At 50.5% G+C, this 21,636-nt stretch overlaps 1 protein-coding gene across 3 annotated transcripts in view; it reads right to left on the bottom strand.

Annotated features, from left to right (window-relative positions):
* Positions 1–9,757, bottom strand: part of SLC38A10 (solute carrier family 38 member 10) — a 47,313-nt gene extending 37,556 nt beyond the window's left edge. For 2 of the 3 annotated variants that reach the window (XM_073310957.2, XM_073310956.2), the window contains exons 1-4: positions 9,464–9,756; positions 7,144–7,261; positions 3,212–3,257; positions 206–299 (exon numbers count right to left, since the gene is read on the bottom strand). In XM_073310957.2, coding sequence (XP_073167058.1) covers positions 206–299; positions 3,212–3,257; positions 7,144–7,261; positions 9,464–9,568 — 363 coding nt within the window. In that variant the 5' untranslated portion in view covers positions 9,569–9,756. Of the gene's footprint in view, positions 1–205; positions 300–3,211; positions 3,258–7,143; positions 7,262–9,463 lie in introns of all 3 variants that reach the window. The other variant, XM_073310958.2, reaches the window with a different exon arrangement.
* Between the last annotated feature and the right edge of the window lie 11,879 nt (positions 9,758–21,636).

Below are 21,636 nucleotides of genomic sequence, written 5' to 3' on the forward strand. Positions count from 1 at the left end.
AAGTGCTCTCATGTTCTAGTTCATGACACTTGCCGTTAAGCTTTAAAATGGGAGAATAGTAAGTTTCCTGGATGTACCTTGATGATGATATTAAGGTGGGTTGCTCTCTGCAGCATCATAACACGCATTGCATGATGTACTTATCCAACAATCACAGCATTGTCTCTTTAAACTGTTGGACAAGTACAAGTGATTGTAAGTTTACCTGTAGTCCAAGCAACCGGGCGAAGAAGTTTGATCCCAAGTCACCAATCACAACATAGAAAGCAATGCAGGTTCCCAACATCAGCCCAATCATGCTGGAAAGAAACACACACAAATGAAAAGCTTGAAATCTAAATTCCACTCTGGAGCAGAGAACTCCCTTGGAATGGAGCATTTACCACATACCTGCAAGTAATAATGGCTGTATTCCTAGAGGATTAGCATTTTGCAACCCTCACCATGGCTACGTCTACACTGGACTCCTCTTTGGAAAACTTCTCACTGTCACTACCAAAAGTGAAGCTGCACTGGTGGCAGCATTAGTGTAGACCGGACACTGCTGTTTTAACCACTGTATTGTCTGTCCCCAGCTCAGAGGGATCTGGGGGGCACAGTGCTTAAAATACCAGTGGCTACTGATTCTTCACCTGCACCACGGCTCCCATTGCTGATACAACTGATAGCAAATTCAGGCCTACCAAGTGGAGTGAAAGTCCGTTGGAACAGTTTGGGATTCTACTATAAGCAGTTTCAGTACAAGGCTTGTCTACAGTTGGACACGCAGGAAAGCTAAGCCGAATTAGTTAAAGATGTAAATTTAAAGTGGAGTAGTTAAGTGAATTAAGCTAAACCAAAGTAAGGTCTGGTTTACACTTAAAATTTAGATTGATATAGCTACGGTACACCCCTGAGCACAGTAACTATGCCAACCTAACTCCTGGTGTAGATGCAGCGAGGTCCAAGGAAGAATGTTTCTAACCACCATCGCCCAGGGACCTTAGGCGGTGTTCCTACAGCAATGGAAAAACCCCTTCTGTCACTGTGGCTGCGTCTACACTACAGGGTTATGCCAGCATAACTACAAAGCCAAAGCTACATGCTACAGTCCTCATAGTATAGGCATAGTCTAAAGTCACTTTACTTCTGAATGAGAGCATCCACATAGGGGTTTCATATGTTTTAACTAATGCACTTTAACTTGACACCTTTAGTTAATTCAGCTTGGCTTTCCTGAAGGTCTCCATGTAGACAAACCCTACGTTTCGCAAGCCTGTTGCACATCTCTGTGCCCTGCTCAGTGCTGAGAAAACGGCTGGCACTCACTAATAATAAAGAATAACAACGTGGGTTCACCTCCTTCTAGAGACACATGCTACAGCCCTGATCCTGCCACCATATAATCGGTAGTAGGGTTAGTGCAGTGCCTTGTGCTGAGGGGCCCTAGTCGTGGGTCAGGACTCCGTTGTGCTAGGCACTGTACAAACACAAAACAAAAAGCTAGTCCCTGCCCCAAGGAGTTTACCGTATCCAGGCATGCAGAGCCCATCCCTGAGTGGAACCCCAATGGGACTACATACAGAGGGACAGGTCCACCCACATGAATGCCATCCCAGGATCAGGGCGTGTATTTTTCTTATTCCTCCCCCTCCTTTTACAAGCCTGAAAATAAATTCTTTCCCCATCAGTTTTGTCCTTTTCCACTTGACAAACAATGGGATTTCTAGTGCAGCCGAAGCCAACAAAGCTCCATCCAGTTTACTTCCTCCTGTGTGCAAAGTCTTTGCAGAATCGCCAAGGACCCGCAGAGTTCTGCTAACAGCATGTGACTTAGTTTAACTGCTGTTGGGAGCCAAGGATGGGAACTCAGTTTGGGAGTGTCCCTTGAAGAGGACAACTATGCATTTCTTAAACATTGATCACAGTAGTAAGCGTACAGGGAGTATTCGGAGCCCAAAACTAGCCCACTCCGCAATCAGCAGTAATGGACTGTACTTGAAATCTATACTGCAGTACAGGGGTTTGCAGACATTTGCACAGGGCGGACCAGATTTTAATGAGGACACTGTCTCAGGAACCACTTCCCGCTCCCATTCACGGTTGCATGGACCACTTCACCTCCCATTTCTGATCATATAATACCCCTGTGGTAACTATGGCAACTTGTTGCATGGAAAGTAACATTAGAAAAGTACTGTGTGTGTTTTTAGCTCTCTTACAGGGAATAAGGAGGAGGGCCAGAACCATGGCATCAGCCAGACCTCCAAAGATCACCGTGCAAGACCCTCTGCTCTATAGAATGGGCTGCATTGCCACCCCTCGCCTGGAACAGTGACGTAAGGCCAACCAGACTGTTCCATCTCTACTATGTGTCCTTTGCAGCTTCGCAAATAGCATTTTTAAGAACAGAAATGTTATAGTTACAAGAGTCAGAGATCTTGGCCTGTGCGGTCATTAAATGAAATCAGGATTCCAGCCCACTGTCCCCAACAGATACTGTTCCTATTAATTTGCATCTCCAAGAGCTTTACTAAGGCAGCACTCCTACAATGAAAAAAGAAAAGGAGGACTTGTGGCACCTTAGAGACTAACAAATTTGAATTTATTTAAATTTGTTAGTCTCTAAGTGCCACAAAAGCACTCCTTTTCTTTTTGTGGATACAGACTAACACGGCTGCTACTCTGACTCCTACAATGCATTCTAATGCATCAAGGAGAATTAAAGCAGATCAGTGTTACTCCTAGTCTACCGAGGGGGAAACTGAGGCACAAGGCAGGCTAATGGGCAGATTGTCAGAGGTACTAAATGCACCCAACTTCTGTGATTTCAGTGCTATGCTCATCACCTCTGTAAATCACACCCTAAGTGATTTGACCAAGGGTTCATAATAAGTGTAGCAGAACAGGGAACGAAACCCAGGTCTCATGAATCCCAGTCCCTCACTAACTACTAGACAACATTGCCTCTCCCTTCAGAAACAAAGGAATGCACCAACCCAGCTGTCTGAATGAATGTCTTACAAAGCAGACAATGGAAGTGACAGCAGTTTAGCTCACGATCAGCCCAAATTCTAGGTGTCAAGGGTGGCTTTCACAAGAAGAGAAGGCAGGGGGGTAAGAAATAAAGACATGGTGAGGCAGTTGCCCTGTAGGGGGTTTGAAAAAAGCCTTTTATTAACAGATATAAACTAATTAAAATTATTTAGATTTGAAATAAATAGCTCTTTACCTGGTCTCCACCAGCATTTTCCCCGCTTTTCCATAGGCATGAAATGCTAGCAAAGGAGAAAAAACAGCACCGTGAGCCAAGGGAGGGTGCAGCCTGTGACACATACATCGGTTAGAAATTAACAATAATCGCCATGAAGGGCAATTTGACAGGAATCTGCAAGTTGTGCATTTGGGGGCTGGTTTCTGCTTCCCACCCTCCCATCTTCTTTTTTCGGACATGCCATCCGAATATCAAAACCCACATAAGACAAGAACAAAGATGAGGGAAAGCTACAAAGCAGGTTCTTTTTTTACTCTGTTGAGAAAAAAAGCAGCGCTAAGTAGCAGTTACACATGGCAACCATTAGAAGAAGAAAGTCAGCGTGGAGGAGAAAATATGCATGTGTAAGATGTTGTGTGACAAAAAGTTACTACAGTGCAAAATTTCAGGCAAGTTCCCGTTTTTATTTTTTCCTTCCTATTGTAACTGAACCGCCTGATGTTGCTGGATGGGAGATCTGAAATGGTGCCCAGAATGTTCAATTCCATTCCCAGAATACCCAGCATTCACAACCCACACCACAGGGATTTTGCCAAGAGACTTTTTTCCCCCATACTTTGGCCGTAGCTTGTAGCGGAAAATGATCGGTATCCTTTCACTTACTGTGTTTTCTGAAAAGAAAGAGCCAGGAAAGCTCTGCTTATACTTTTGGAGATGACATCTTACTGGGGGATAGGGGCAATTAAGACCTCCAGTTCGAACACAGATCACATTGTTTTTGCATTAGTCCTGGTTAACTAACTCTAGCAGAATCAAGCAAAGAACTGCCTGTTTTTCCCCACTGAGCTTCTCTAGCAGTGGCGGTACAGTCTACGTGCCTGAAGGTAGCCAAGAAATAGTTTGTTCATCTCTGGAAGTGCCTTCTATGACCTTCAATGTTATCGCACATCCCATATTTCCTTGGAACCTCCCTAGTCTGAAAATGAAGGAAATCAACTGGCCACCTCTATAATGGGAAGGAAAGCGTGTGGGAAGACACCACTAGAATAATAAGTTGAAGCTCTCATCCTGCTGAGTAACTCAGAAGGCAGCCAATGCATGGTAAAGAGTAGGGTGAAATCCAGTCTTTGTTAGATTTCTGGGGCTCCTGGGCACCATCTGTCCATGCAGAGAGGTTGCAATATTAAAAAGGGACGAGCAAGCAATACCTCTGGATTTTGTCTTCTCTTTGCGTGAAGCATCCTGGCAAAAAGGGGAAGCAGCTGTTGAGTGGGACAGTTAAGTTGTATGTACCTGAGGACTGGGCATGCAGGAAGACGAGCAACCAGGAAAAGAAAAATCACCTTCCTGGAGATGATTTGTGAAATGACCTGATCTCCACAAAGGATAGCTGCTGTTGCATCACTCCAATAACCCTCTTTTTTACATCACGGAGAAGTGCAGGCACCTCTGGGCAATGACGACGGGCACTGGTGACAGTCTAGGTATGGGATTCTATAAAATGATCAGTGTCCTTGGTTCCTCTGAAATAATGTTTTAATGAGAATGAGTCTTCAGACATGTTATGCCAGATGTCCCCACCTGGGGCTGCTGTGAAAATTGGATCTTTTATCTTCTCAAAGAGGAGATGGACTGTGCAAAATTACTCAGCCAAACCACTCCAGAAATCTCACCAGCTGAGCACAGCTGGATTTGGTCAGTATTTGGAGAGGCTCTTCCACAATAAACCCCAAGGATGCTGCACAGTGACCTTGGTAATTCAGCACATGGCACTCATCTCAATGCCATGCGCCGTGCAGACAAGGTGTGGGTCCGGAGTGCCGGCAGTCTTTAAAGATCCCACAGTACTTTTGGCAGCAGCAAGGAACTGCTTTAACTCTTGTCCTGGTCAAACTCTAGCTGCGATAATTCCATCCCACTTCCTGAATTCCCACTGCAGACTCCCTCGGATACAATATTCACGTCTTAAGATCCTCACGTGTTGTACAACGCTGCTGCGCACTGACAGCTGCTCAATGAGAGCGAAGGGGGACATATCTGTAAAAGCCAGAATACATATCTTCTCTCCGTTGGGAATTGCTGCATAAATTAAGGTGTTTATCCTAGACTGCCATGACCCTGGCTCTTTTGTTACTGCATCTAGTGATCTGAATGTTCTTCCGGAAGGGACTAGCTGGCTGAAGTTAATTTGCAAAACTTTCCTGCATCTTTCAGAGCTGCCAAAGCCTCCCACAGAATCAGCCGCAGGGGCTGCCAGGATCTCTTGCAGATGTACAACGTACAAGCAAACGGTGACAAAGACTGTCTGTGTATAGCCGCTCAACCTTGATGCATTAGGATGCATTGTAGGAGTGCTGCTTTCATTCGCGCTGAGGACGTCTTTCCTCTCAGCGCTGTCCCTCCTCCGGCTGCTTGTGGTGGCACCTCTCCCATGGGGAGGAAAGGAAGGCGCTTCTCTCAGTGCCAGCATTTGTGTGACAGGAGGTGCCAGGAAGTTTGGAAGCATAACTGGCCCTCTGTGTCTTTGAGCTCCTTGGCTTTGGAAAGTGCAGAGGATCTCGTCTTCCTGGGAGACCCTCCAAGGTGAAGGGGGACTCTATGGATTTCAACAAGAGAGAAGCAGCACACAAAGGCTTACTGTAATGAGGAAGGGGGTGGAAGAGGCGCTAGGAGCAGCTGGTACTGGGGACGCTGGGCCGTGTGAGACTCCACCTGAAGGCTCAGCTATAACTGAGCCATCTTTTCAGTACCAGAGGAACCACCTTTGAGACCAAAGAGTTTTCTCATCTTTTCTGCTTTTGGTCGATACATTTTGGCAGAAGCTGCTCTGTGCAGCTAAATGATGGGTCTCAGTCATTTAATGAACTGAAGGGACTCATCTGTCAACAGCACGGACACTGAGCAGACTGCATATTGCTTTCAAATCTTTCGTAGACAGCGAGAGCAGCCAATTCTCTCCACTGACTCCCAAGAGAAGTTACACTGAAGGCAACTAAGCAATTGGGGACACAAAGGATGGGCTTAAGGTCACAGGAAGGCAGAGGAAGGGACTTGCAGCTATGAGACTCTTCCATCTCCATCACCTGCAGGAAGAAATCCCACCACAGCAAAGGTGAAGACTGAAAAAGCATAGGGAAGGATTTCTAACCCCTGGGGCAGCAGCTCAAATAGGCCCCATGAGGGGCTATTCCGCCTGGATCTCCATGGTTTCCCAGGAAGAGAATGCTTTCAATCAGCAACTCTTAATTGTATGTGTTGATCAAGAGGATTCAAACTCCCGAGGCCAGACCCAAACATCTCCTCCCCGCAATATCCTTGGGAATCAGAGAAGAGGTCATAAATAGATGCCAAGACTGGTGCCAATGCCAAGTAGACAAACTATAAGGAAGAGGGATGGTGAACTCTGCCAAAAACCCACACATGAATCTTGTTCATGTTTTCATTTTCTTAGCCACTTGGAACTTTGTGCACAGTTTCCTCTCACCTCCCCCTTGCTCTGCCATAAGCACTCAGACAGTTGAGATTCAGGAAGCCTATGCTCTATGCCAGGCACTCAACTGGCAGAACCCAATGTCCTCGGCAGCACACTGGGTGGGGAAGCTAGTGGGTTTCATACAGAGACCTATAATTTACAGCAGACACCCACTACGCCAGCTCCTGAGAGCTTGTGTTTTGATCATTCAGCACCGCAGCGCCTCCTCCTGCACTGCCGAGTCAAAACAACTCTGTGCCTATTAACTTCACAATCAAAGGCAGAATTAAACCCTCAGATTACTCTGGCGACAAGAAGCAGGAGGAAGGCATAAACAAGGAAGGCAGAACACAGTAAAAACTATGCCAAAAACAATGTTAATAATTCAGCACTATTAGTATGAAAGTTGTAAATGTAAAGGTCAGAGTAAAACTGCGGTTTAAAAAAAAAGCAAAGCCTCCGAGCTGAAGATCCTCACCAAGTCCTGCGTAAGTCCTGCGCTTGCTAAGAGTGGCCGATTTCACCAGGAACATACAGGACTGATGAGTCATCCAGGAACAGAAAATCAGCAGCACAGCTCCCAGGACAATGCCACACTGCACGGGAAGAAAAAAATAAAAGCACAAGATGGAAAGCAAGACAGGTCTCCTGTGCAACTGTTACTTCACACATTCTTACTGCTCTCCCAGATCACCTACAGGCTCCCTTTGACATTTCCAGCCCCATTTTAGCCCATTAAGGGAGTTCCCCTGCCTTCAACAACAGCCAGCAGAAATGTGACGTATTAGTTCAATTTCACTCACTTGCCCCAGTTTGAGGCAGAGTCGCAGAGCAGCCACCTGGTTCCTAAATGGCTCAGCTGCAACACTTTTGCCTGGAAAAGTGAAACCTGAGCAATTTATGAAATGAAACAGAACTTTCAAGCCATAGCACTGTTTGCGTCCTGCCATCCAGTCAGTTTCAGGGCACATTAAAGCAGTGTTCTCTACAGTTCATAACAGAATCATGTAAAGCGGGTAGTTATTCTGTAGATCCAGGAGTTAAAAATCTGTCATAAGACCTATCCGTAAGCACCAGGGGCTGTTCAATACTTTTACAGCACAAATTATGCGCTAGCTATCTACCCTCCCAGCATTGTTTGGCTCGTCTGTTTGCAGACGACACTGTTAATCACTGAACATTTAGGAAAACAAGACGTGACTTTAAACAGGCATGAGTTGTGTCAAATCTCACTGCAGCTACAAACTAGTCTATTTTTTTCAAAGTAGGTGCATCACCGGGGCTTCTGGCAGCCCGTGAACAGGAAAAGCAAGGGCTCATCTCTTTGCATATAGAGCCCATGGCTTGGTGTGCAACGCCTTAAACCCAGCCAGCTTGACAGGCTGCACAGCACTGGTAAGGCTGTAGACGTCCCGATTTTTTATTTGCACTTGGGGAGAAGCTACTGTGTGAAGACCTTGTTCCAAAAGAGAATGTGAGTCGGGCAGATGAGAACATCAATCCCAGTCAGTTGCTGGACCATCCCCTCACTCTGCAAGTGAACTGTATAATGGTCACAACTTCCTGTCACCAGTGGCTTAAACTAGTAAAGAGAAGGTTGAACTACCAGTGCATGCTCACACCTACACTGAGTAAACAGTGACCGGCTGCAGCTCTCAGCATCTCTCCCCCCTCCCTCCGGTTGTGTTTCTTGTTATACCACATGTAAAATCAGATGAAGCTCTTTGCGGTGTGTCTCTCATCAACAGCAGATGGTCCAGTAAAAGCTATTCCCTCCCTTACCTTCTCTCTCTCAATAGCCTGGGACTGACGTGGCTGCAACAACACCGCATAAGATTTTGGGGGCAGGGACCACGCCTTTCTGCCTGTACTGAAAGGTGCCCAGCACACTTGTGGGTATTCTTAAAGTTAGTGATAATATACATCAATTTTTCTACATCTCAAAGGCAAGTAGATACAACAGAATCTATTCCCAGAAAGGAAAAAGCTGAAAACATAAACTGTATGAAGTTTCTCTGACTCCTCCCACTACCAGTGTTGTGCTTTTCTCACACTACCTGCAAACTAGAACAGCTGCCAGACAAAGGTACATCAGATGTCATCTTCTCTAGGAAGTCACTGCTGACAGCCCACTCCTTTGACAAAATCTGCCAGCAACAATGGCCTCCTGCCAACCTTTATTAACAGTGCTGTACCCCTTCGCACCCAGCTAGTAATATATTGCTCTTCAAGGCCTTATCTACACTGGCAATATTGGGAAACCTCCTGCCATTGCACCACCTCCGGTGTTACCAACAGCGAGCACCCTGGGAGAGACTGGCTGGGGAAATCCTAACCACAAGTTATCTGTACCTGCTATTAGGTAACATAGTGGTAAGTGGTCAGCAGCAGTGCTCCTGCTGTACCTACACAGAGCTGCACCTAATGCTAATGCAATGACAGGCAATTTCCCCAAATGTATTCGCACTGACGCACTCTTACAGTGCCTTTCACCCAAAGACCTCAGTGCTTTTTACACCCTTCAGTGACTCAGTCTTCACAACCCCATTAAGTATTCTTTCTCTCTCAAAGGCAAGGAAACTGAGGCACAGAGAGACAAAGTGACACGCATCAAATCCATGGCAGAGCTGAGACCTGAATGCAGCAGTTCCGGTTCCCTGCTGTAACCACTAGGTCTGTTCCTACTCTGCCGGGCAGAGAAATGTTTTCCACGTTGCGCGTTCCACCCAAATGCCACGTGTAGGCTTCTGGTGCCACCTCCAGCGCGCCCCCGCCCCCCCCCCCGAGCCTGCACTCACCTGCTTGAAGCAGAAGGGCATGGTGAGCACGCTCACCCCCACGATGCTATTCACAATGTTCATGATCAGGCCCCAGTTGGACCCTGCAGCTGCAGAGGACGCCATGGCGAGTGGGGCTGGGAGCCCCAGCAGGACGATGAACCTGGACCACCCGGGGTGGGAGGGACCGGGGAACCCCGCGGGAGGGGAAAGGAGGCGTGAGGATGGGCTCCCCGAGAGAGGGTGGGACTGCTCCGGGGTGGGGAGGCCTGAGATGGGGGGGAGTCACGGCAAGCGATGGAGGGGGGCAGATTCTGGGAGGGGGGGCAGGACAAGCGATGGGGGGGCCGACCCCGGGGGGGGGCAGGGAAAGCGATGGGGGGGCAGACCCCGGGGGGGGGCAGGGAAAGCGATGGGGGGGCAGATTCTGGGAGGGGGGGCAGGGAAAGCGATGGGGGGGCAGACCCCAGGGGGGGCAGGACAAGCGATGGGGGGGCAGACCCCGGGGGGGGCAGGGAAAGCGATGGGAGGGCAGACCCCGGGGGGGGCAGGGAAAGTGATGGGGGGGCAGATCCCGGGACGGGGGGGCAGGGCAAGCGGGGGGGGCAGATCCTGGGGGCAGCGCTCTGCTCCCCAGCGAGGGCGGGGGCCCTGGGTTCAGGTGGGGGGCGGAGTCTCGCTGGGCCCGCCTCCCCCCGCGGTTCGGCCCATGCTCCCCGGGCGGGCAGATCGGCTCCCTCCGCGCGGGCCGCTCTCGGCACTGCAGCGCCGAGCCCGGCCCAGCCGCCCGCCACTTCCGGGTTCTGCTCCGCTGGCGCTTCCGGGAAGCGCGGGGCCGCACCAGCGAGACGGGAGGAGAGAGCGGGCCCCGCGGAAGCCTGGCGTGCGCCGCTCCTGCCGGCTTGGAGGACCCGCCCGGAGCTCACTGGGCCCGTGCTGGGCGGGGCCCCTGGCGGAGCGGTATCGCCATGACAACGCTGCTTGCTGGTGACGTGTCACCATATCGCCCTGTGAGGGCGTCACGTCGCCGCGACAACACGGTGTGACGTGTGCCATGATGTCACTATGACGTGTGACATCATACCACTGCATGGAACCCGACCGTTGAAGCCCAGCCAGGCCATTCCATCGTTCCCCTTGCCAGCGGCCCGGGCACAGTGCCCCGGGTCAGGCTGTTACTCCTGGTCTTGCAGCGCATGTCCTTGCATCATGGCCTCGGCGTGATGTCATCCTGCTGCATCAAAACATGCAAACTTTGCCTCGTAGCTCCAGTGTATCCAGAGCGATCCGAATTTTGTCCCCCTGTGACCTAATGCGACCACATCTCCCCAGAAGCCGCCACCACCACCTCACCTTGTGATATAATGTCATCCGCTTGTCACCAAATCATCAGCATCTCAGGCCACACGGCTGCCCCCGTGCTGATGTCCTGTGAGCTTCTAAAGTCGTTTCAAGATCCATTACTGGACATGGGGTCACCCATTAAAACCAGGGCGAATCTAGAAAATGCGGGCCCCTGGATAACTCTGCCCTTTGTAATGCTTTTCTCCCCTGGGTCAGTTCCTTTGAACACTAAATGCGGAATAACTTCCTGGGTTCGCCAGTAGGCGGAATGATTGCGGCATGGGATGGGATGTGCTCTCCAGGACGTTATGGTATCCCAAGGCAATGCTGGGGCGGATTAACTGAGCCTGCTGCTAAGAGAGCTAAAGAATGCACCCAGTCCATGTGCTCAGTTCCCATTATAAAATGACCGTGGCTTCACACCTCAGTGAGCAGTGATACCACATGCATGTGTCCAAGCCCCCACTTTTGGCTGCCTCCTTTGTTTCTTTCACGTGGTTGGGCTGTCGTGACTGCAACGCTCATGTGTGTGCCTGCCCTCTACTAGATGCAACCAGAACTGCTCAGCTGTGTTTCACAAGCCTTGTACTGCCCCACAAATTCCCCTTGAGAGTAAGTGCTAAGAGCCGCAAGACCTGAGTTTTGCCCCCACTGCTTCTGCAGTTTGACTGGACATGGAATGCAGCATGGTGGCAACCAGGATCTCCTAGATGGCCATGGATGGTATATGCCTGAAGCAGCCTCCTAGCTGATATCTGCCATCAGCCACGCTCCTTCCTGCTCCTCCTTCAACAGACTCCTGCAAACCTTCCTGTTGCACACAACATTCCAGCTACAATGACCACAGAATCCCTGGACGTTTATCTGTACTGTACCTGGCCATACTGTTGTATATGGTATGGCAATCCGTCATGCCTTAGCTCTTTGGGGTAAAGAATCTGTTCTTTGTTTGGTCCGGTCTACCTCTGATAAAGTACTGAATACATTTATGGTGCTACATAAATCATAAGGACAGTGTAGCACTGGGGACTAGAGCTCAGTAATTTTAGCTACAAAGCTACAGGCCTCTCCTGCTTGATTGAAGGGCAATTGTTTAAGCTAACAACCTCTCTCTCTCTATATATATATATATGTTACAGATGCATATGAATGGGAGTTTTGCACAGTGCAATGAAGCGAGTTGCAATGGTGTGGCTCCAAGAGGTCCTAATCCTTTTTTGTTTTACGCAGTTACACCTCACATAAAAGTACATCAGGGACTAAACTTCTCTTTCATGACTGGTCTCAGCCCACAAAGAGAAATTTATGGAAAGTTTTGTAAAAAAACTTGCCAACACTTTACCTGGGAGATGTTGGGAGAAGTGTTCTACGGGTGCTAAGAAAAAATTTGGAAAATTAGGGCATGGCTCCTGGAAAGTTTGACCCTTGGTTTGTATGTTGTTCTCAGTGAGAAATATGTCTGGGAAGGTTCAGTTTTAGGAAATTTGGAGCCAATTTTTAATATTTAAAAATATTTTTTTTACAAAAGCAAATATTATTAGAAAAGTCTTTGTGGTATTTACAAAACATTGATTGAAACTGTTAGTTGTGGGAGATAGACATTCTCTTGCAGGGTTTGCAAGCCAAACAAGGGAGGCTGTCTAAAAATATAACTTAAACCAAATTGAAACTGACCAGACTCCATTGCCCAAGTTACAAACAACAAACAAGTGACATTAAAAGTGTACATTCCAGGTTTTACAGTTATATCGGCCAACATTTTTAAAAAGTGACTAGTGATTTTGAGGGCCTTGGTTTGTAGTGCCCAACTGGAGATACCTTAAAGGGGAGATACCTAAAGGCTTAAAGAGCGTGGATGCTTGACCACAATGCATGCGTGTAACTCCTGTGCACGTTCACAGAAAGTGTGTGCATTCACTGAGAGAAACTAGTTCCCGATGCAGGGAACCTGTAAAGAGAGTGCCTTTAGGATAAACACATAAATAGCAATCCAGCCAGTGCCCCAAGCCTGGGACTGAGAGCTGGTGTGAGTGAGAGCTTTCAGTGCAGCTGGGTCTAGGGTTACAAAGTGACAGATTAGCAGAGAAAAAACACACATACCCCAACTGTGCCTAGCCAGCTTGTCAGTGTGGGAGAGCCCTTCCAGGACTGTTTGCATAATGATAACGATCTTATATTTTTACAGGGACCTTTCATCCCAGAGGATCCCAAAGCATTTCACAAGCCATATACAGCACACAGGCATCACTTTGTAATGAAGCCATAGACACAAACAGCAGAATTGCAAGCTACACTGTACATATACCTTGTCAGGAATAAATTTATAACCTTAGGTTCCCAAAACACAAGCACCTTCTATCTGAGCTAATGGAGAATCTCCATTAGCCCTCACCAGAAGTAGGGCTTTTATCTTCTCTGTAGCATGCAGACAGTAACCTACACCACACACAATAACATTACATTACAACTTTACTCACCATTTAAATGCAGCCACCTCTGAAGTGGAACATATTAGCTATTTAACAGCTAATCACTATTATATTAACTACATCCTAGTTTAAAAGAGGAAATGAAGAATAACAGATCCAGTTGAAACTATGAGTGGGAATTTAGTGAAGCAGAATGTAATTACACAGGTTGGCGTTTGGCTAAGAGACTCCGGAGAACTCCTCTACTCCTGGGAAAGGGGCCTGCCTGAACTAGGGTGACACACACTTTTACACGACTCTGCAGGTCAGCCAAAAGACCTCAGCTGCAGAAGCACAGTGCCTCTGAACACACTGGTTCAATAAGAAGTGCACCACCTGCGGAATCATGAATGCCACCTAAATCCCCACCTGGAGTTTTCCTTGCAGGTCTCCTATCAAAATACTGGCCAACTTCAACTCACCCCTCCTTAGCTGGTGAGTTTGGATGAGATTACTGGCTGGAGAGCCGTCTATGGTACCTACAAGCCTCCTAGGAAGCCATCTGATCACAGAGACCTCCAAGGTGTGGATGCGTGAGCACAGCAGAGACCAGTTTCCAATATGAGTTCACAAAAAAGGGCGAAAGAGCAAAACGAGGAAACAGTTGCGGAGCAGGAGTCTCAATCACAAACACTGGGAGATTTCTCTGTTTGCCTCACCCAACTTGTCATGGTCAATCTCTGGGCTGGTCTTCAGTCCAGCAGGAGAGCAAAAGAGAACAGCAGCATCCAATGGAGATAGGCATTAGAGATGTGCCCCAAAAAGCCAGAAGGTCACCCCTCCTGTCCCACACTTTGCAAGGTGGTAAGGGATGGAATCAGGTTCTGGACTCCTCCGAATTTTGAGAAGTTTGATGTTCCCCACGCAACCTCCACAGCTCAGAAGTTCTCTGTTATCTAGAGACCCATGCATATCGCTAGCCGGATGGGTTGGGCCCCATAGCTTCTTGCTCACTATTGAGTCCTGGGTGTGAACAGGCCCCTCTGTGTAACAGTCGCTGGGTGAAGCAACTCAAAACATAGATAGCAGCCAAAGGGTTAACCCCCTCATCCCCCATTTACACACACATACACACAAATACACCCACAGGTGCACGCGCGCACACACAAAACATTGACTATAATTTAAAAAATCCCCCTGCCGCTTTTCTCCTTTGCCACAGGGTGCAGAAACCCAAGTCCCACACCCCCAGCCCTCCCTAGGACTTTTTATTATTATTATTTAACTTTGGTTTTGACACATGTTGAAAGCCATTTGCAGTGTGTCTGGAGGGTTTGCATTCCAAGCTGAAGCCCAAACTGCAAGCAATTCTACAAACCAACCAGCATTTAAAACACAGGAGGAAAAAGTAAATTTAGCAATTGTGGGCTAATGGGCTCCCCCCTTCTCTCCTCCCCCTCCCGCTCCCTTTCTCTCCCTCTCCTGTTTATATAACCCCAACATCATAAAAATGACAACACATCCAATAGAAGGGAATGGATCTAATTTACCATCAGCCACCCCTATAAAACCACAGATGGGCGAGAGGGCTGCAGTCTGGGACTCCTCTATTAGATTCTATGCAAAATGAAATTCCATGAATATTGTCCCAAGACTGATAGATGGGGGTTAAACCTCTGAGTCCCAAATTATATAGGTTTCTGAGCCAAAGCCGGGGAGCTGCTCTCAGACACCCTGGTAATGAGTAGCTTCACAGGACTCTATTTTTCATAACTTTGAATTTCAGTGTCACAAGGTCTGGCACAGAGACTCCTTGATCCTGCTTTACAATGTGGCCTGGGGGCTGCTGGGTTTCTTGACCTCTATGTAATGGTAGAAGAGAGGAGGCCTGTTAGGAGACATGTGCTTCGCGTTGGTATTTGCCCGGCTGATTTTCTTTTGGCACATGATGACGTTCTCGGGGCTGTCATGTTAAAGACCGACATAAAGGCACACAGTCCTTGGAGAGTCTGAGCCCTGCTCCAGAGGGGGCGGGGAGCTCCTGTAGCCAGGCAAGGCAGAGTGGAGCTGGGATCAGGACAGTAAAGCAGGAGTGGGCACCTCAGAGGTGGACCGGTCGGCTGCTCAGATCAGCGGTTCCCTTTCTGGGGCTGTTTTGAGTTCCTTTCTCAGGCTTCTGATTTGTTCTTTGCCTTGTGCTTGTCCCAGGGGGAGAGAGAGAAACTTTGCGTGTGTGTTTGTGCTTGTGTGTGTGTGAGTGTGTGTGTTACATGAGCAGCACCTTTGCTGCTCAGCCCCTGAAGAGCCTGTCCTAGTGCTGAGATCAAAGCCCATGTGTACACCCCCCCACACACACACACAGAAACAAGAAACGTGGGGAAGGGTTCAGAGCTCCCCGCCCAGAGGTTAACCTTAGATTTATGATCTCCTAGCGGGAGCCATCCCAGCTCAGCCATGGCCCGGCCTGGCCCTCTTCCAGCTCCCATAGAATCAGGGCATTTCGGGGGCTAGCGCAGCTTGGGGCTTCTCGTGCCTGGGACAGGGGACCCTGCTCAGACACTGCAAGGAGGCTCTGCACCCTGCTCTTCCCTCTGTGTCTCTTGGACTCTTGCTCCCCACCACACTCCCTGCATCTCTGTCCTGGGGTCTCATCCTCTGTCCTCCTAGTCTGCTCTCCATGTCTCTCCTCCTCTCTCCCCTCGTGTGCCTATAATGGGGGGGATAAGGGGATGCTCAGGCTCCCAGCGAGATTCTGGCGGGGGAGATGCTGGCAAGGGAGGCTTTAGCTTGGAGGCTGACAGGCTGAGCCTCCTCTCCCAAGTGCAAGAAGCAAGCCAGCCTGCCGTTCACCTCTCCCAGCATGACCCCGGCGTGGCCCTGCCACAGGATTGCTGGAAACACCCTGACAAGCTGACGCAGGCCTGGGTTTCCTCACAGCCATCATCCGAGCCTTCAGACATCCACCGGAGAGGAATCCCGGCCTCCATGCGCGTCACCCCCCCCCGCTTCACTTTTTCCCTAACAAGGCCTAGGCCAAGTCAATGAGTCCCCAACACCCTCCCCCGCGCTTTCTCCCCCTACAAACCAGCCCTCTAATGAACTGCAGCTGAAATGCCTCTGGAAATTAACACCCTTGGAAATGAGCCCATGCTAACTGCTGGCCCTGCACCAGTTCCTGTTATTGGCAGCTCGGCTGGGGGCACTGCGGTACAGGGGCGTGTTGTATTTATTGCTAGTTTAGAAATGGGGTCGTTAGCTTTAAATCTCAGGCAATGGGTGTGTCACATGGCAGCACGAACACCACGGGGCCTCATTAGCTGCCAGAGATCCTGGATTGGGACATTTTCATGTTTCATTATTAGACTTCGGTTTACTTCTCTTCTCTGTAGAAGGGCTTCAGTACCTGGATCTAGAGCAACATAAAACCTTCGCAGCAAACCCAGAGCCAGGTCACAGTCACTCAGCACTAGGACGAACTCCAGAACCCAGAGCGAGGCCGGAGCATCTGGCGCCGGTACAAACTCCAGAACCCAGAGCCTGTCCGGAGCATCCGGCGCCGGTACGAACTCCAGAACCCAGAGCCAGTCCGGAGCATCCGGTGCCGGTACGAACTCCAGAACCCAGAGCCTGTCCAGAGCATCCGGCGCCGGTACGAACTCCAGAACCCAGAGCCTGACCGGAGCATCCGGCGCCGGTACGAACTCCAGAACCCAGAGCCTGACCGGAGCATCTGACGCCGGTACGAACTCCAGAACCCAAAGCCTGACCGGAGCATCCGGCGCCGGTACAAACTCCAGAACCCAAAGCCTGTCCGGAGCATCCGGCGCCGGTACGAACTCCAGAACCCAAAGCCTGACCGGAGCATCCGGCGCCGGTACGAACTCCAGAACCCAGAGCCTGACCGGAGCATCCGACGCTGGTACAAACTCCAGAACCCAAAGCCTGACCGGAGCATCCGACGCCGGTACAAACTCCAGAACCCAAAGCCTGACCGGAGCATCCGGCGCCGGTACGAACTCCAGAACCCAAAGCCTGACCGGAGCATCCGACGCCGGTACGAACTCCAGAACCCAGAGCCTGACCGGAGCATCCGACGCCGGTACGAACTCCAGAACCCAAAGCCTGACCGGAGCATCCGGCGCCGGTACGAACTCCAGAACCCAAAGCCTGACCGGAGCATCCGGCGCCGGTACGAACTCCAGAACCCAAAGCCAGGTCACAGTCTCTCAGGTCACAGTAACAGTATGTGCTCAAGACTCTGGTGAGATTTCTCCCTGATCACAGCAGACCCGGGTTCAACTGATGATTTTGCATCCATCTCACAGAGAATTTGGAATTCCTGTGTAAAACCTGGTAAAATGCAGACTTGGGGGCTCACTTAGGGTTTGTTTCAAACAAAACCCAGTTGGTGAGGAGAGAAAGTCTGGTCTTGCTGTTAAAGCACTGGGCACATTTTACCAGGTTTTACACCAGCTTTGCCATAGACTCCCTGCAAGCCACTCAACCTCCTGGTGCTTTTGTCTAGTTTGATTAGAAACTCTTCAGGGCAGGACCTGTCTCACACTATTTCTGTATACAGCCCCCACTGCCATGGGGCTCTGATCTCGGCTGGGACCTGTAACAATAATATTAATAATAGGTGCCACTGGAATACAAATAAGAAGTATTTATTAACGTGTTTCACCTGTGCTACGTGCCCTCCCCCCACATTGAAACCATCAAGGCCAGGCTCACCTGCACCCCTGTGACATGAAATGAGTGAGTTTCTCACAGCTCCACCTGGCTCTGCTCCTGCAGTCACTCCCCGGCAGCGCTAGTGTTGTCTGCCCCTCAAAATCACAAGGAGAGCAACAGCACCCTGGGGGTGCTAACTCTGCAACGGGGAGCCTTCTGAGACATCTGTCCTCATTGTCCTGCTGGGAGCTGCCTTCTTTTCTTCTCTTTGCTGCCCTAGCCATAAAAAAAATCCAGCTGAATGGTTTGTGCATGCATGCTCGTATGTGAACACACACACACAGAGCGGCAGATCAGACCTACCCAAGCCAACTGCATGCTCTCATTGGAACAAAATACACGACACTTGTATAATTTGCAGCAATTGCAATGAGTAACCACAAGAATTTGCTCTACAAAAGTTTTGCAAGGAGGTGGAACACTTCTGCCTAATTCCCTCCAGGTGCCACTTACTCTGAGTCTCAGAGCAGCAGGTTTCTGACTCCTATTTGTGGGTGTGTCTGGGCATCCTCCCTTGGCAGTGCCTGTCACCTGCACAACTTCAGTGCTCAAGAACCTGCCGGCAAATGGGCTGGCCATTCACTGCCCTGCCTGCGGGGGAAAAGATGAATAGCTGCTGGCCCTCCCTTTCCCTTCTCTTCACAGACTCCTGCTCATGCTCTCGCCTCTGCTCTCTTGCAGGGAGCACACAGGACAGGACTGGCAGGGCAGGGCCCTTTCTCCAACTGGCCTAAAGGAAAACCAGGAGTGAAAATTAACCTCAGGGGCTAAGAGGGCTCTTTCTCGTGGGCTGGGATTAGACAATGTTCCGCTCTGAAAAACACAGATACAGCCTTATACTTGGGCTACACTGGAGATCTGTGAAGACCTTTAGAAACAGCTCAGCGCAGCCAAGGCGAGGAGACCCCCAGATGGGCCAGGTCAGCATGGCCCTGCCTGGCTCAGCTCAGCCAGGGGAAACTCCTGTCCTGTTCACCGGCCAGAGCTGTTGCCTGCAGAACACCAGTCTCAGCACCCCCGACACACACACGTCCACGAGCCCAGTGATAGGGCAGGCGGAAGGGAAAAGAGATTGAGTCCAAAACCAGCTGCCTCCTCCCAGGGTAACTTGGCCTGCCTGGGAAGGTGTGCATTAACAGACTGTGTCTGACCCATGGCCCAGGTAGCCCAGTATCCATCTCTGACAGTGGCTTCATTCGACCTGACCCACAAGTTAACCCCTAATAAAACCATTGCAATGGCAAGAGTTTGCTTTTCCCTAGCCCTGGGGAACGGGACCCCTGGTTTCAGTGCCTGGGTCCCATGTTGGGTTTGAGTTTCCAGCACTGCAGGCCAATATTGAAAGACATGTTTTTTTAAACCCAGCCCCTGTTTTCATTGACACTGTCAGCAAGCCTGGGGTTGTCCCCTGGCGACCTGCAACCATTTGGGAAGGAAAGGGCGAGGCCTCAGACCCGCCATGTGTCACTCCTCTCTCTCCAGAGGCAGATGTGCCTGATGTATTGGGAAGGCTGCTGCAGACTGTGATCCCACGGGACTAAGCACAGTTGTTAGGACTAACACTAGAGGGCAATCAAAGTACCACCGGCATGATTATAATCCCCGTGGGCATGACTAGCTCCGGAGGGATTCGGTGCAGTGAACGCTGGTGTGAGACCAGAATCGGAGCCCCAAGGCACAGATCAGTCACGTGATGATTTGCACGGCACTCGCGTACTTCGGCCCCACTCAGCACCGGGGCCTAGACGCACCTCGTGCTGTACAAACCCACTTTAAGGGGACGTCTGCACTGTAAACGCTGTGCACAGGCTAGCCTACTGGTGCTGGCTTGACTCCAGCCAGCATGGGAAGCTATAGCAGCCCCTGGGTATGTACTCGGCTCGCTAGCCCACACAGATGCCCACGCTCTTGTTCCCTGGGCTATCTAGATTCAAGCTAGCCCACGCTCAGCTTCAGCTGTGCAGCCAGACATTAAGACGGGGTCCCTTTGTTGTCCTTTGCCCTTCAGCAGAGAGGCCCATGATTGGTCAGGATGCTGGGCCTGAACTCCCCTCTCACTCCTGGGCTGAGGGGAGGGGGTCCCTCTGGTTGTGGGGATGGGGAGGCGGATGTTTGCACACCTGCTGTCCGTGCTCCACCTGGCCTTGGAATCACCAGGGAACTTTGTCCTCTGGAGATATCCGCTCAGCACCCTTCAGAGACGAGCACGCTCCTCCTTTAACAAGGTATTTATTTGGAGTTGTTTAATAGCAAACATCAGGGCCCTGAGGCAGTCTGGAGGGGCAAGGCCCTGGGAGGTCCCGTGTCCCGTATGTTTGTCTCTTCTCAAAGGCTGATTACATTAGCTGGGTAATATGATGACGACCGCCTGACATGCCTCACTGTCAGGGTCCAGCCTGTGTTTCCTCTGGCTGGTCAGTCCCATTATCCAGCCATCCTGGCTGCTGCGGCTTCTTTATCTTACCATAAATCTGTGCCGAGTGCCTCTACCCATTAGTCAGCCTTTAACAGGTTGGTTTCTTCACTCACCGACTCATCTGAATGTTCCCCGCTGCACTCAACCACGGAACCACTCCTCCAGGATTGGCAGAAGAGCTCTCCGTGCCCAGAGCAGCGATGGTACAAGTATCCCAAACCGTGCCCCGCCAGTGTGCGTCACCTGTGGCCTCACGCAGGAGACAGGCCAGGCCAATGGGATGGGATTTGCAGCTTTTAAACTGCGTAGGGGCCTAGCCTGCCCTACTACTGACCCAACTCAGTGCTGTCGATCACACTCACTAGCAGTCACCCAGAAATGGAACTGGGAACAGAACGGGCCAGATACCTGATTCCCATTGCGAAGGGCCTGAGAGTGGCAGACTCCCTGGGAACACCATGCCCGCCTGGAAATATGTCCTGGGAACACCACGCCCACCTGAGAATACCCCTGGGAACACCACGCCCACCTGGGAACACCCCTGGGAATGCAACGCCTGCCTGGGAATACCTTCTTGGAATGCCACGCCCGCTTGGGAATACCCCTGGGAATGCCACTCCTGCCTGGGACTATGCCCTGGGAATGCCCCCTGAGTGCTACGCCCTCCTGGAAATACCCTTGGGAATGCCACGTCTGTCTGGGAATGTCACCCTCCCCCAGGCATCATATACTCTCTCTCCTACAGCATAGCTATCTCCCCTGTCTGGTACAGCCCCCACAGTGCTTTGCACGCCCTCCCCAGGTCAGATCCTCCACCCCAAAGGTCATGGCAGAGTCCTGGGAGAAAAGCTGTGCGTCCCACGCAGACAGGCCAGGAAGTCAGAGTGGGGTTAAGGGGAAGGCAGCCAAGTGGGAGCGGTCCCTTGCAAAACACCTGCCAGAAACTGACTGGCTGCCAGAGTCTGCAAGCCCAGCCCGGCATCCACACCTGTGCGATCCTGTGGGGCTCCTCCCGCTCCCGCCGGGGCCTCCTCTGCTCAGGGCCTTGCGCTGCCCCACACACTGGAAAAGGCTGAGCTAAGAAGCTGAATGACCTGCGGGACAGGAGGAGCTGAGCCAAGCACGGCACCCTGGCCCCCGGGTGAGCAGTGGAAGACCTCTCCCAAACCCTCACCCTGCTGGGAATTAGAGGGGTCGACTGAGAAATAGGTGAGACTGAGTGTCATGGGTCCAGAGAGGGCGCGTCATTCACACCTCTGCAAATCACTCCCAGGCCTGCAGCACAGACGGCT

Source organism: Lepidochelys kempii, chromosome 14, assembly GCF_965140285.1.
Source record: "Lepidochelys kempii isolate rLepKem1 chromosome 14, rLepKem1.hap1, whole genome shotgun sequence".
Taxonomy (NCBI): domain Eukaryota; kingdom Metazoa; phylum Chordata; order Testudines; family Cheloniidae; genus Lepidochelys; species Lepidochelys kempii.